The sequence below is a fragment of the Carettochelys insculpta genome, chromosome 14, assembly GCF_033958435.1.
Source record: "Carettochelys insculpta isolate YL-2023 chromosome 14, ASM3395843v1, whole genome shotgun sequence".
Taxonomy (NCBI): domain Eukaryota; kingdom Metazoa; phylum Chordata; order Testudines; family Carettochelyidae; genus Carettochelys; species Carettochelys insculpta.
The window spans coordinates 32,589,149-32,604,760 of NC_134150.1; the positions used below are offsets into that span (position 1 = coordinate 32,589,149).

General features: G+C 40.4%; 1 protein-coding gene across 6 annotated transcripts in view; it reads left to right on the top strand.

The window, feature by feature from the left end:
* The window catches only part of WWOX (WW domain containing oxidoreductase), a 768,476-nt gene that overhangs the window by 38,313 nt on the left and 714,551 nt on the right, over positions 1-15,612 (top strand). For 5 of the 6 annotated variants that reach the window (XM_075009261.1, XM_075009262.1, XM_075009265.1 and 2 more), the window contains exon 5: positions 10,297-10,403. In XM_075009261.1, coding sequence (XP_074865362.1) covers positions 10,297-10,403 — 107 coding nt within the window. Of the gene's footprint in view, positions 1-10,296; positions 10,404-15,544; positions 15,602-15,612 lie in introns of those variants that run through there. The other variant, XM_075009266.1, reaches the window with a different exon arrangement.

Below are 15,612 nucleotides of genomic sequence, written 5' to 3' on the forward strand. Positions count from 1 at the left end.
TGCAGTTCAAATGGCCTGTAAGGCTCTGTAAGGAGTTAGAAAAAATGTTAGTTTATACTCTGATCAAGAAAATTTCACTTAATAGCTGATGTTTTAGATTGCAATATTAGTAAAAGCTGCTGATTTTTATTTTTGTGCTCATGGATTATGAAGTTTAAGGGACTATGCTGATCACCTAATCTGACCTCTTGCATGACATAGGCCATAGGACTTCCCGGAATTAACTACCTAAACTGTATCCTTTAGACTGTGTCTACACTTGCCCCCAACTTTGAAGGAGGCATGGTAATCAGGGCCATGGGAGGTTACTAATGAAGAACTGCGGTGAATATGCAGCACTTCATTAGGCTAATACTCCCCCCACAGCAACTTCGAAGCGTCAAACTTCGAAGTGCCAGCATGCATGTAGCCATGCAACTTGAAAGTGCTGGTGCTACTTTGAAGTTACCATGGGGCAAAATTATCTTAATGAAGTGCTGCGTATTGATCGCAGCGCTTCATTAGTAATCTCCCATGGCCCTGATTACCATGCCCCCTTTGAAGTTAGGGGCAAGTGTAGACACAGCCTTAGAAAAACATTTAGTCTTGATTTAAAATCATCAGCGATGGAGAGGCTATAACAACTCTTGTCTTGCTACTTTGTTCCAATCTTTATTCACCCTCATTTTTATAATAAATATGCACCTTTTATTTCCAGGCTGAGGGCTTGTCTGCATGGAAAGCTTACTACATGACATGTTGGGAAGAAATAGCACTTTTCAACTATCACTGTTCTTTTTTTGAAAATCCTAATGTTATGTAAGGGTAATTTTGAGACCTTGTCTTAACATCCTTGTACTCAAAAGGAAAGCATAATCTAGGAGATGGTCTGGTTCAATTCTGAAGCTTAGGATCTTATAAATGGGAGTGTACGACTGGAGACTCTTGTGACAGATCAGTTCGCTTCAAGTCAGGTTTCCTTTCTGAAAGCCTTAAGAAGCAGAAATACAGACCATAACAGTGAAAAGAGAACCAAACACAGCTGCGAAAACAATGTTAGTTTAGCAATAGAATATGCTCATGTTAGCGAAGTCAGAGCTGGTTTCTGATATTTCAGAAATTGTGAGTAATCTATTAGCATGTGAAAGGGATGAAACATACATACCACACAGAAACAGGCCAACACTTTTCACTTCCAATCTGACAGACAACTTTATTTCACTTAGTCAGATTTATTCCTTTTACTCCGTTGTGGGAGGGGAGAATCTTTCTTCTGCAGCCTCTATTAGTTTATTTTTATGTTTAAACCACCTGTGACATACGGCTCTCAATAAAACTCAGGAGGGTTCTAAATGTAATGTATGCTACATGTGCAAGTATTTATAATTACAAGGCTTTGAGAGTTCCATTACAGGGTGATGGAGAGTGAAAGGATGGTTTTTGGAGAACTTTCAAAAAGCTTTAGGCTTTTCATCTGGAGACTGGGCTATAGGAGAGGGGGTTGGATTTCTCATTTGTGGCTATTTTGTAGTTGATGTCACAGAGAAAAAGGGTTTTTGAAGGTGAGGGAGGTCTCCAGACACCTGGATCCTAGGTATTAATGGGTGGTTATGTCAATATTCAGGAAGGTTGTAATAGAATCACTATTATTTAACACATTTTAGTTTTCATCTTTTAATTCTTTTTTCTTGGTATTTGGTGATACTTAGCTCCTATGGAGACTTGGATTAAGGATGCATTTCAGATTGCTTAAACATCTGGTGCAAGCTCTTCATCATTCATTTGTGGGATATTCCATAATTAAATTGTGCTCCATTCTCCCTAAAGGTTGCTGAATTTATTTAAAGTAGACCTACTTTTCTGCCCACTAAGTGAATGTTACCTTGGCTGTAACTAAGTGAGCATCCTATGATGGTCTGAAAACGTATGAAGCAAGTCTAAGAACTACTAATCATTTAGTAAGAGACAACTTGTTCTGTGGAAATTGGCTATTTGCATTATGGGGACTGACACCTCCCAATAAAGAAACCAGGTATACTGGCCCTGTGCAATGGCTGCTGAACTACATGGCACTCTGAAGATGACTAATGTGGAAGAACAACTTCAGGATGATTGTTGCCAAGTTACCAGAGTTGAAAAAAGTTCTATTTATTTTAGATATACCATCTTGACTGCTTTAAGGAGGCTGGCACTTACCTGTTAGGTGGAGTGCCATATTCACAGTTAAGTGTAAATTGACATTGCACTATTAGATTTAATAGAGTTCTGTTGCAGTATGCCAAATCAATCTAGGTCAGTGATGTTAGTCAGTAACTAGCAAGATGTGAACCCGGGAAAATCATGATCTCAGGAAGGAGAGTAGTAACACCTAGGAATCTAACATATTAGCTCTCAAGTGAGGATATGTGTAGGAAAGGGGAGGGACTGAAGAGGATTCTCCTACATTCAGAATTATTAGAGTATGTCTACTCTACAATAAAATAGCTATGGCTGCCTCATGTCATCTGCCTTGGACTACCAGTGTACACATCTGGGCTTAGGTAGAGACCGGTCTCTGAGACCCTCATACCTCCATTTCAGAGTCTGAGCTCTCTTCTGAGGCTGGTTATTTACACTGCCCTGGGAGCCTGAAATGGTAAACATCAGCCAACCGGAGCTGTGAGCAGCAGATCTGGGGCAGCCACAGGTTTTTTTACTGCAGTGTAGACATACCCAGTATTAAGTAGAGTCAAGCTGCAGTGAAAATCTTTTTTTAAATTGGTGAGGCACACTGGGTTCCTTAACAATAAGGCCACATCCTGAATGCACCATTGGTATTGTCTCACCCAGACCATGTTTTCCCTTACTGTAGTATGAAGGACAATTCATTTTTAAGGGTTAGATAAAGAAAAGCCTTCTTATTTATAGGTGGAGCGCTTTAAAGTCCCATACCGAATCCTGAGCAGTTAAGTTTTTTGTTTGTTCTGTTACCAACCCGTTAGGGTCAGTCTTTGACAAAGAGAACTGTGTCAGAATGTTTGTCTTCATGTATTTCTCATTGTTATTCTTAAACAGGATTGTCACTTGAGGGTCAGATTAGAGCTCATTCAACCAGAGCAGTGGCAGCAGTGGTAGCCAGCCTCAGGTCAGTTTTGCCTCTTGAGATTTGCAGGGCAGTCACTTGGAATTTATTGTATAGTTTTACAAAATATTATTGCCTCAACACTGTGTTGCATGGAGAATTTAAATGTAATTCTGCTGTACCTCAAAAGTGGAATTCTTTTGAACACACAATTTTCCTTGTCATATTTCTGGAAATACCTTTTCCTTGTCCTGTGTAGTAATTCTGTTTTGTGAGGACTGTAACTAATTATACCCTTAGTACAGGAGTACGTGTTTTTAAATATACTGCTTTTTTTTCTTTTGCATGTGGCTTATTTTCTCTTGTTAAAAGAAAAGTCACTACAGGTTGAATCCGTCTAATCCAAAACACTCTTGTCCAGCAACAGCTGTAATCTGTCATGATTTTAGTTAGCTGGCTGACTAGTTATCTGGTTGTGGACAAGTTTCCTGTGGTCCCATACGGTTTGCTTACAGCCACTGGTCTCAGTGTTCTGTGCTGTTATTAAACTCTAATTTATCCAGAAATTTCTTCTAAGAGCCCAGTAAGTAGTGGAAGTGTTCGTGATGTACTATACAATACTGACCTCCCAAGGTCTGGCAGATTCTCTCATTTGGCATTGTCCAGTTCCCAAGGGTGCTGGGCAAGAGAGGTCCAACCTGTGTTAACTCACGTGAATGTAGTATATTTCTGTTTTGTTAGGGCTGTTCTTTAAGTTTTATAGCGACAGAGCCAGGTGGTCTGTTTTAATTTTCACTCGCGCATCTAGGTTACACTTCAGTCCCTCTTTCTAGTAGCCTCCTTTGCTTATTATGTCAGTAGTGGGGAGCACAGGTGGCATAATATCTGTGCTGCCAGTGGATTGCCATTTCACTTGGGTTACTGGTTTTGCCGGTTAAACTAAGTGGATCATACCAAAAGCTTCCCCCCAGTCTCTTTTTTTCACTAACGGGAAAAAAGCATTGCTTATTATAGATACACAAAATGTCACTGAAACAAGCTATTGCTAATAGAAAAATGGAATTCTCAGAGTGGCTCAGACCAGAATATTGCCAAAATAATTGAAATTGGTATGATTATAATATTAACAAATTATATATGCAGGCTTTTAAAATACTCTGTGATTGGTGTTTTTTTTGTTTTGTGTTTTTAAGTTGGCACAGAATCTCCCCAGGAGTACTAAATACATTTTCTTTGAAAAGGTTTTATCTTTTAATCAGGTTTGTATTTTCTATGCATAAATTTAGTTGAATGTCCCTTTGTTCTTATGGTTATGTCATGGATAGAATTGAAGTTTCTATGCTAGTCATTATTTTATATACTTATATCATAGTCTCTGATTCATCAACTTTCTAAGGTAAAACAATCACAAACTTTTCACACTCTGTACAAGAGAGTCATCAGGTCCTTGATCAGTCTTGTTGTTCTTTTCTGAACCCTGTTTAATTCTGCAATACCTTTTTGAGTGTGGATGACCAGTACAGTTCATAGTACTTTTGCTAAGATCATGTTGTTGATTTAGAGAATTTTGTAATATCGTTAACATAAATCTTTGGCTGTACTCATGCACTGAGAGGAAGTCTTCATTGAGTTGCTTACGGTGACATCTCGATCCCTTTCTTGAGGAAATACTTCTAATTTAGAACCCGGTGTTGTGTATCAGTAAGTTAGATTTCACCTTCCAATGTCTGTTTCTTCGTATTTATCGATACATTTCATTTATTGGTTTCATTGCATTGCCAATTCACCTAGCTCAGGGCTCTCAAACTCAGTTTACCCTAGGGCCAGTGTCAGTCCTCAGATCTTCCTAGTGAGGCAGCAGGTACTCCTCTTTCACAGGGTGCGTGCGTGTGTGTGTATGTGTGTATTTCCTCACACCCCATGTCTCCTGGTCCTGCCTGCCAGCCTGTGCAACACCCCTGGCAATGCATCTCATTGCAATGGCAGGAGCTGAGCTCAGCTCCACTACCATCTCACAAGCCAGCTTGCTCTGGGACATTCTGCTGCTGAAGTGAAGTGGAAAGACGAGATGGCCATGGAGCAGAGCAGGTCTTGCCACCGCAATGAGTGCAGGGGGACCCAACTCCTGCTGCTGTCCTGTGCCACGTCCTGGGTAATCTCTGAGCCTGTGCCCTTTGGGGGAGAGGGCTTGAAGGAAACGGTGTGCTGGGGGAGAAGGTGAAGCAGGAAGAGGTGTGGAAATGGTGGAGCAGCTATGTGCAGGCTGTATTGTGGAACTGCTCAGGCCACAGCTGGCTCCCAGGCTGCGACTTTGAGAATGTTAAGGTTACTTGTGTTGATCTGAAAATTCCTGAAGCCGATACAGACTTGCACCTCCTCCTCCGTATGAATGTTGCATTCATAGCTGGTCCCACCAGTTTCTAGAGGATGGTGACGGCAGTGCTGTCTCCTATTCTTCTTGATAGCCACAAGTGTCCCTTGTACTAAAATACCACTTGTTTACAACCCCCACCCACATTCTTCCAGGCCCCAAACCAACGCCATCCTCTGCTACCTTACAACATACCTGTCGACATCACTTAGCTGGTGTATCCCTAGTGCCGGTACTGATTCCCCATCCATGAAGAGAGCCCTCTCTTGCCTGCCCCCTGATTGCTTCAGTTCTGAGCATCTTGCTCCTGTTCTCTTGCTTTCACCACGCTTGGCTCCTGCTTTCCCACTTGTTGCTTCTGTACTTCCTACATCCCCAGCTCTTGTTTTCATGAACCTTTCAGTTTCTGCTTTCCACCATTCATGAGCTGTTCTTCCTCTCCACCCCATGCCAAGGTTCCAGATGCTGCATCTGCTTCCTTACTATTTCTGGGGGCTGCTGGAGCAGCACAGTGAGCGAGGCCACACGTTGGCTCTGATTCTTTAATGGCTAGTTTGCAGAGGGAGCTTCTTTTTGTAATCAAGGGCCATTTTCAGGGCTTCTATTTGTTCTGTAAACATTTTGTTAAATCCTGGTCCCCTTAAAGTCAATGGCAGAATTCTCATAGACATCAGTGGAGCCAGAATTTCACCAATTGCTTGAGCTGAAATCTGGCATGTAAATAAAAGTCTGGAAAACTGTACTGGGGCAGCCATACTTGTTCAGTCCTCTCTTCAGAGAATCATAGGGTTGGAAGAGGCCTCTGGAGGACATCTAGTCCAACACCCTTCTCTAGTCTCTCTACTTCTGCTAGCCCCAGTGTTAGGAAGTGGTGGTTGCGGAGGTGCACCCAGACCACTTCCTTCTTCCTCTCTTCTCTTCTTTGTCTGTCCACCTCTTTCTTTCCTTTTTGCTGCTAGACCCTTCCTGGTCTCAGGTTGTTGGATTATGACTACACAGATATGCCTGTTAATCAGTATTCCCTGTAAGACGAGCTTGTGGGCAGCCACCCAGGAGAGATTCAGATGCCAGGTAGGTGATTAGCAGAGTACCCACACCTGGCTGCATGTGTTTCTATTGGTGATGCAGACCTACACATGTCTGGGTATACGTAACAAAATGTATTCTGTACTGCCTGGAATAAAATTAGAGGATACATTGCTGCTAGTCATCCTTTTCTCTGACTATCTTAAGTGAATCCCATTAGCACAGTATCCTGAGCAGTGGTGGATTAGCCAATGAGGCTCATGCCTCAGGCCATGGGAGAAAAAAGGGCACTCCATGTCCAAACCCTCCATGCTTGCCTGGCCAGCACTACTGCCAGGGAGTGGGGTTGAGGCACAGGAGCTTGCCCTGCTCCACCAGCCTGGCATACCTGCCTTCCCTGTGCCCTGACCATGCTTGTCAGTAGAAGCAGAAGGTTGGAGGAAGTGGGCTAGGGGACCGCTGGCAGAGGAAGTGGTCCATTTATTCTGGCCCAGGGCCCTATAAAGTCCTAATCTGCCTCTGAGTGCTTCACAATATTTATGTTCGTAACACCCCTCAGAGATAGGGAAATGCAGTTATTCCCATTATACAGATGAATAACTGAAGCATCAAGACTCTGGGTACATCTACACTACCATGGAAGAGCAACCTGCTTAGGGTCAATCTTCCAGGGTTTAATTTTAAGCATCTAGTATGGATTCACAAAATCGATGTATGAGGGGTCTCAGTTGACCTCTGTACACCTTGCGAGACATGAGGAGTAAGGGAGGTCAATGGGAGAAACTTTCCTTTCGACCTTCCTCGTATAGACAGACAGGTTAGCAGAACGGCTATGTTGATTTTGGCTATGCAACTGGCATAGCTACAAATGCATACCTGTGGTCAATTTTCCCAATCTTGTGTCAACATAGCCTCTATAAATGATTTGACCATAGTCATATAGCTAATTAGTGGCAGAATACGCCATCAAGTCCAGATCTGCAGTGTCCCAAGGTTTGACCCGAACCACTGGAACATCCTTCTCTACCTCTGTACACTAACCAGAATTTACCCTGAAAAACTTGTCAGTTGTTACAAATCAAGATCCATTCCTCATTTTGTGCTGTTTTAAAAGTAGGTTTTGTTCTGGGTGGTTTAAAGGTGTATATTTCTTCATTTTTGTCTAATCCTGATTTTTTGTTGGTTTAAGATAGTTTACCATTTATGATGTTTGCATGTGTAGGGTAAAATTATCTAAATTGCAATATGTAACTTCATTTCAATTTTAAATTTTGTCAGATGCTTCATATTTTTATAAAAAGAAACAAGTTATTAACTGAAAATGTGAGTGTTGTAGAGTTAATTGTTTTGCACAAACTATGGTACATGATAGACTTGACTAAGCGTGGTTATATTTAGCTAATTAAAGTGGTCAGAAGCTCCATGCTGCTAGTGTTACAATACAAAAGGACATAATTCTCAAGGGTTCAAACCAGATTCTAGCAATACATAGAACTAATAAAATTAGTCCTTTTTTGTAAATCAGCTAGCGTATGGCTAGCCAACAATGTTGCAGTATAACATGCTACATTTGTTGCATTTTAAAATTACCCTGCTGTATGTGCTCAAAATGGAATTAGGAACAGGGGAAAAATCCTTTGCATATACTGAGGGTACATTCATGTGCATACAGTGAATTTCCCAGGTAATTTAAGTTGATTAGTACAATGAATGGTCTAAAAAGAGGTACAAGAGAATTGCTTGAGCTTAAATATAAGTTTGTAATTGCAGAGGATGATATACATTTGGTTAGTGTCTGTTGAGCCTATAACCTGTTATACCCTATGTTGTAGCTGAATTTCTTTTGCCCCAGAGCATTTTTGGAAGTGAGAAAGCATAATTTAATAGGTTTTCCTTGATAAACAAATTTTAAAAGGAAAACATGAATATGCTTTCAACTACATAAAACTGGAACAAATAGCTACCCCTTCTCTGTGACTTTCTAATATGTTCATACTCAAATTGCTGGGCAGTATGATTTGATTGTTTTAGTTTTAAGCTTATCTAATTGGAAATCATTAAGTGCTGTTATGGTGAGTTGCCTCTTTCAGCTAGATGGAAACTTCTCTTTCATTCTTATGAAACTCTCAGTGATAATGCAGCATGACTCACAAATAGAAACCAAATTGCTCCATGTAGAACCGTAGTTAGTGACCCAACCTATAGGCCCATTTCCATTAACTGTACTGAACCTGTGGCAGTTAACATCAGCTTGGGATTGTGTACCCCAATGTCAAAATACAAGCCTTCAACAAATAAAAGGGGTAGGGAAGATCCATAAGGGAGACAGGTATTGTCGACTGGCTGGCAATTTTATTTCCCCATACTGGGTAGGTCCATACTGTGGGGATAGGTTGATCTAAATGATGCAATTCGAGTTACAGTGGTGGTGTGACTTAAATCAACGTATCTTAGCTCTACTGACTGCTGGGGTCCACACCACTTGGGATAGACAGAAAAAGCTCTCCCATCGACTCCTTGTTCTGGCAGAGTACCAGAGTTGGAGGGAGAGCAATCAGTGCTCAGTTTATCGACCTCTGCTGGATTAATCACTGCCCTGTTGATCTGTCCCAATTACAGATTAGCTCTAAGCATGTTCAGCCCATCCAAGAGGGACACACCTGCCCCCTCTCCTTATCCCCTTCTATGCTGTTTTGGCAAAAGTGGCAATATATACTTCCATTCGATGCACGATGAAGCATTGAGGAGGAACAATAAAACTGAGCTCTTCTTTTAATTGTGGGTAAGAAACAAGTCTATAATTTCAAATGAGTTTGTGGGCTCAGTTTTGAAGAAAGAATTTGGGGCTGTATTATGTTCACTTTTAGCACTTACATAATAATGCTGCAGTTCTTTGTGTATCATGGGCTTTCAGGATGAAATCCTATTCATGGTGGTCAATGGCAAAGCTCCCATTGAAATCAAAGGGCTTGGATTTCACTCAAATTGATAAACACTCTGGCTATGTCTACACTAGCCCCAAACTTCGAAATGGCCACGCAAATGGCCATTTCGAAGTTTACTAATGAAGCGCTGAAATGCATATTCAGCGCTTCATTAGCATGCGGGCAGCCACGGCGGTTCGAAATTGACGCAGCTCGCCGCCGCGCGGCTTGTCTAGCGGGGCTCCTTTTCGAAAGGACGCCGCCTACTTCGAACTCCCCTTATTCCCATCTGCTCAAGGGAATAAGGGGACTTCGAAGTAGGCGGGGTCCTTCGAAAAGGAGCCCCGTTGGGACGAGCCGCTCGATGGCGAGCCGCGTCAATTTCGAAGCGCCGCTGCCGCCCGCATGCTAATGAAGCGCTGAATATGCATTTCAGCGCTTCATTAGTAAACTTCGAAATGGCCATTTGCATGGCCATTTTGAAGTTTGGGGATAGTGTAGACATGGCCTCTGTGAGGTAAGAAGTGGAGCTTCTGGGTTCTGTGGTAATAAAAATGAATAATAATTTACAAGTGAGGAAACTGGGGCAGGGGTTTAGGGTGTTATACTTGTAAGAGCAGGTGGACTTTTGTATGTACCAAATTTTTATGGTCCTGAAGTACTGCAGATACTTTTTTGTATGCAGTCTTGACATATATGTGCATTCCAGGCATTTGCTGGGCGTAGCTTAACTATACTCAAGTGTCTGTCATCTTTTTGCATATCTGCCCTAACAAAGATGGACTCGACTGACCAGAAGGAAGGAAATGCATATTAAAGACATTCTTAAGTTTCAGGCTCCGTCCGCATTGATACAACTCTCACTATTTCAATGAAAACTCATCTTTTTCTTCTTTGTTTTTGTTTTTCATTTTAATGTTTTTATTTTACCGTAGGATTTGAAACTGCAAAGTCTCTTGCGCTCCATGGTGCCTATGTGATCCTTGCTTGCAGAAATATGTCAAGAGCCAATGAAGCTGTTCAACGTATCCTAGAAGAATGGGTAAGGAAACGCATCTACTTTTCCAATGCCTAGTGAATTCTATCATGTTCAGAACAATGTGTAATTATGAAGTTGTTTTGTGCAGTTTAGGGCACTTTAATAGATGTTGTTTTTCACTTATCAGAATTCAAGAAAACAGCTTTCTTGGTAGTGAAATAATTAGTGTATTTATAGGAAGAACAAAGGGGCTTCGCCATTTTATCATGTTAATATACAGTTAATTTTAAGCATCATCATGCTGTAGTCGGTTATTTTAATGCTAAAATTTTTAAGACAGATGTGTGCCATTGGTGACAGGAAAAAAGGTGCATCTAAATGTGTCTTTAATTATTCTTGAGATTGCTACTTCGAAATAGAGCATCTACGCACATTCTACTTCAAAGTTAAACTTTGAAGTAGGGCACTACTCCATTCCTGAGAATGGAGTAAGGACTTTGAAGCTGGTCTCCTACTTTGAAGTTAACTTTGAAGGGAGGGAAAGTAACAGAGAGAAAGCTGTGCTACTCTATATACTATGAAAACACAAAAAGCAGTCCAGTAGCACTTTAAAGACTAACAAAATAATTTATCAGGTGATGAGCTTTCATGGGACAGACCCACTTCTTCAGATCATAGGCATACCAGAACAGACTCAATATTTAAGAGACAGAGAAGCAAAATAGTAATCAAGGTTGACAAATCAGAAAAATATTATCAAGATGAGCAAAGGAGTGAGTAGGAGGGATAGAAGGTATTGGCACCCTCACCACCGGACTATCAAGTTACGTGGATTCCCTCCTCAAATCCTATGCCACTAACACTTCCAGCTATCTATCAGATACCATTGACTTCTTGAGGAAATTACAAAACATTGGAAAAGTTCGTGACAACATTATCCTTGCCACCATGGATATAGAGGCTCTGTACACTAATATTCTGCACAAGGATGGATTACAAGCTATCAGGAATACCATCCCTGATGTCACCAAAGCCAATCTGGTGTCTGATCTCTGTAACTTTGTTCTTGCCCACAATTATTTCGAATTTGGGCACAACTTATACCTCCAGATTAGAGGAACTGCTGTGGGAACCTGCATGGTCCTACAATATGCTAATATATTTATGGCTGACCTGGAGCAATGATTCCTCAGCTCTTGTCCCCTATTACCCCTCCTCTACTTATGATACATTGATGACATCTTTATGATTTGGACCCATGGTATAGAGACTCTAGAAGAATTCCACAGAGACTTTAACAATCTGCTAGATTTATTTTATTAGTGGCCTCGACTTCTCTACTTGGTACCATGGAGGCAAAAGACTTTGTGTGGTACTGTCAGAGCAGGAAGATCCTGAGGCACTTCAGAGAAACAGTGCCAGTGAGGCCCTGTTGCCGCTTGTCTCCAAATTGGCACATTTTACTTGAGACTTGCCAGCAGTGCTTTCCCACGAAATTGAAGCACAGGCCTTCAGCCCTTACACCTATGCATTGCAGTGGTACCACCCAAGTCAGCTGCTGTGTTGTTACAGACCCACTAGCTATTACAGATATTCTGTTACTTCAGCTCATCCAACACTGACAATTCCCTGGAGTCCTCACTGCTTATTGGTACTGATGAAATCTCAGTACTGAGACCTCAGTTCTTGGTTTACCAGTGCTTCCCAGTACTGCAGGATTCTCTGCCCATTTCTACTTGGGTCCCTCTGTGAGAGGTTATTGAGGAGGATGAAGGAGACATTAGATTTACTCTCCTCCTCATCAACTCCTCATAATTACAGAAACACATACTTGGACATAGACCTTCAGTCACATTAGGGATGGTGGGATCAGTCTTGCACATAATCATGTTTTCCATATTGACCATCCCAATGGCTATACCAAGATATGTGGTTTATCAACAGCAATTTGCTAGATATCCAGATCCACTATACCAGGAAATGATTGTCACACACATCTCCTCAACTGCAGAGACCACTGAGGAACAGAACACTGGGGGAAGACAAAAAAGCTACCCCTCAAAGCCCTGTTTTGTCTTCATCTCTGGATAAGGCAGTCACACCACCACCACTATAGATGGCAGATAATTTTAATGAATTCCAGGATGTTGTGTAGAGAGTGATGGACTCCCTCCACCTAGCGTGTGATGAAGTTAGATTCATCACAAATTCTTGGACGTTTTACTATTGGCAACACCCAGCAGGGTTGTACTGCCCATTAATGGATCCAGCAAAGACTGGTAAACGCCTGCTCCCATCATGCCACTTTGTAAATGGGTAGATAAGACGTATTACGTTCCCCTCAGAGATACAGAAATTTTTGTTTTCTCGTTCTGACCAGTTCCCTCATAGTGGATGCTATAAATGGGCAGGGTAGACAGCATTATTCCAGTTCTTCTTTTATGACTAAGACCAGAAAGGATTAGACCTTTTTTGGATGGAAGGCTTTCTTTCTTGCAACCCTTATTTTGAGATCAGATACTGATTAGGTGATCATAGACAACTATGACTACACAAATTAGAACAAGTTTGCATCTCTTATTGAACATCTTCCACAGCACCATAGAGAATACTTCCAGGCCAACACTGAGAGTCAGTTTTCATCCAGATCCTCCCTCCACGTGTCTGTGGAGGCTGCAAAAATGAACCATGAGCAATGTTTGATAGACCTTAAAGGGAACAATGAGAGGTACTGTGACTAGGAATTATGTGGCGAAGCTAGTCCTGGAAAAAAAAACTCAATTAGAGTTGAATCAGGTAAGCTTGCCAGTAATAGGTGAAGAAATCATGGCAGCAATAAAAAGACAGCTGAATGGAAAAGCACTATGTTGTGATGGAATACTGGCTGAATTGTTTAAAAGCATAGGGGATGAAAGTTTGTAAGCCCTGTCAGATGAATGAAGAATATGCTTAAGACAGCAAAATTGCCAAAGATATTACAACCTCCCTGTGTATCCAAACCCCCCAAAAGAGCAACACTGTGAATTGTAATGTCTACAGAACAATCAGTCTAATATTGCATGCCTCTACAATACTTTTGAGAGCTGTTCAAGGCTGAATACAAGAAAAGATTGATAAGGAAATAAGCAAGCAATATGTTTTAAAATGTTGAATGGGCACACTAAATGCCATTATGAACTGGAAGATCAGCCATAATGGGGGAAACAGTATATTTGTGAGATTTTTTTTTTAAATTGGGAAATTGTTCTTCTCCTACCAATTACTCAGTATACTAAGATTTGTAGGGACTGATGGCTACAAACTCATGAGTAATAACAATTTATACTGGAATCAGAGGGACATAAGAATGGAAAATGAAAATCTAAAAGGGATCAAGAGAGAAGCTGAAAATGTTTGTATAATGTCACTGACTTTATTCAACACTAGTAGCAAATGGCAGATTAAATTAAGAAGCAGAAGAAGGTATTAAGATGAATGGAGAATAGAATAATTGCTATGCAGATGACACAGCTCTGTTGGCTGATTCAGAAGAAGACCTGATGAAGTTAATGGAGATTATGTATGAATGTGGCAAGGAATATGGTAACATGCAAGGATTTTAGGAAAAATACAAAATTATAGTGCATAGTATAGCCATTCAGCAAGAGAGATGTTATTGCTACTTAGGAAGCATCAGTACAGGAGATGGAAGATCAGAAGCTGAAGTCAGCAAAAGAATAACAGTGAAAGAGACATTCTGGAAGAATAAACACACGAGAAGGGACACAAATTAGTCTAAATTCCAACTCTTAAAACCTTATGTTTGGTTTGTGTTTAAATTACAGCTGTGAAACATGGACGTTCAAACAATTGATAATAATCAAGAAACTACACTTGTTTTGAAATTATCATGTTTTATAGAAAATATTTGAAAATATTGATAGGGGATCATGTAATGAAAAGGTACTGGAGATTATTGGAACTCTGTAAATGCTGGTCAGAAATCATATAATAAGAGAGATTTGATTTACCAGGTATGCTGTACAGGGTTCAGCTAGTGATTCATGCTTATGGGCTCTGGAAAAGAAAGCTGGTAGATGAGATGGTACACTAAATGAATCAAAAGGATTATTCATCCACAAAAAGATTAGTAGAAGTCATATAGAATGTGCTACTGTGATTGCAAACCACTTGTAATTAGATATATAACACAATAATAATTATAATAATAATTTTTGACGACCAGTGTCTTGAAATGGTGTTTTGGATTAAAGTCTTCCCTCTCTTGGGCAGATGAGTTCAAAATCTTGTATTTTAACATTGTTTCTTCCATAGTTCCTAATTGAAATGGAAGCTTCTTGTTGCCTTTGTTCAATAACACCAGTGGAATCTCTAAGGGACCACTTGAAGATTAGCCCTCAGAGGGGAAGCTGTGTTAGTCTGTAACTTCACAAAACAGCAAACTGGTGTGTAACCTGAGGGTGGCTGTAAGCCTCTGATGTAAATAATCCGCCAAATAAGTGTGGGACCCACCAAGCAAGAGGAGGAATTCTGTCACAACATTTCATTTAAAAAGTATTCTTTCAAAATATCAGAAGTCAGTGAAAGCAACAATTGTTTTTAGTACTTTGTGCAGGTGACTGGAGTACCAGACTACTTGTGTAATACGTGTATAGTGAAAGTTAATGAATTGGTAATTGAGTGAAGATTGTCTTGATTCAAATTACTTAAAACAGCTGCATTTATTTACTAACATTTCTCAGATTATAATTGTTTAGAATACAATCTCATCTGGAAACTGAGAGGACTGTAGCTAGAGTATACCTTGGTAATGGCTTTGCTGTTGTTTATTGAGAGGCACTAATTAACTTTGATTATTGCACTAATATTGTGGCATTTTGACAGTCCCTCAGATTTATGACTTTGGCAAAATGAACAAATGAAATGCAGGTGCTGGAGCAGAAAGAATAACTTATTACTGAACTTTAATTACTTGGAGTGTGTAACCAGGAGAGAATTAGTTAGTGAATTACAAGATGCTTAAAATTTACATCAAATCTTGAGAAAAAAGGGGAATGGGTGGGAAGGAGAGACACAACACTCTCTTATTACAAACAAGAACGGTGGAAGATACATTTAAAATACTTATGCAGGTTAGATTAATCTGATATCTATTGCAATAATAGATTTGATACTTTGTAATAATTTTATATTTTTTTTATAAGGAAGTGTGGAAGCTTGTTAACCAGAAAATTCCCCTTTCCTGAAGAAAGTGCCTTTTTAAAGAAAACAT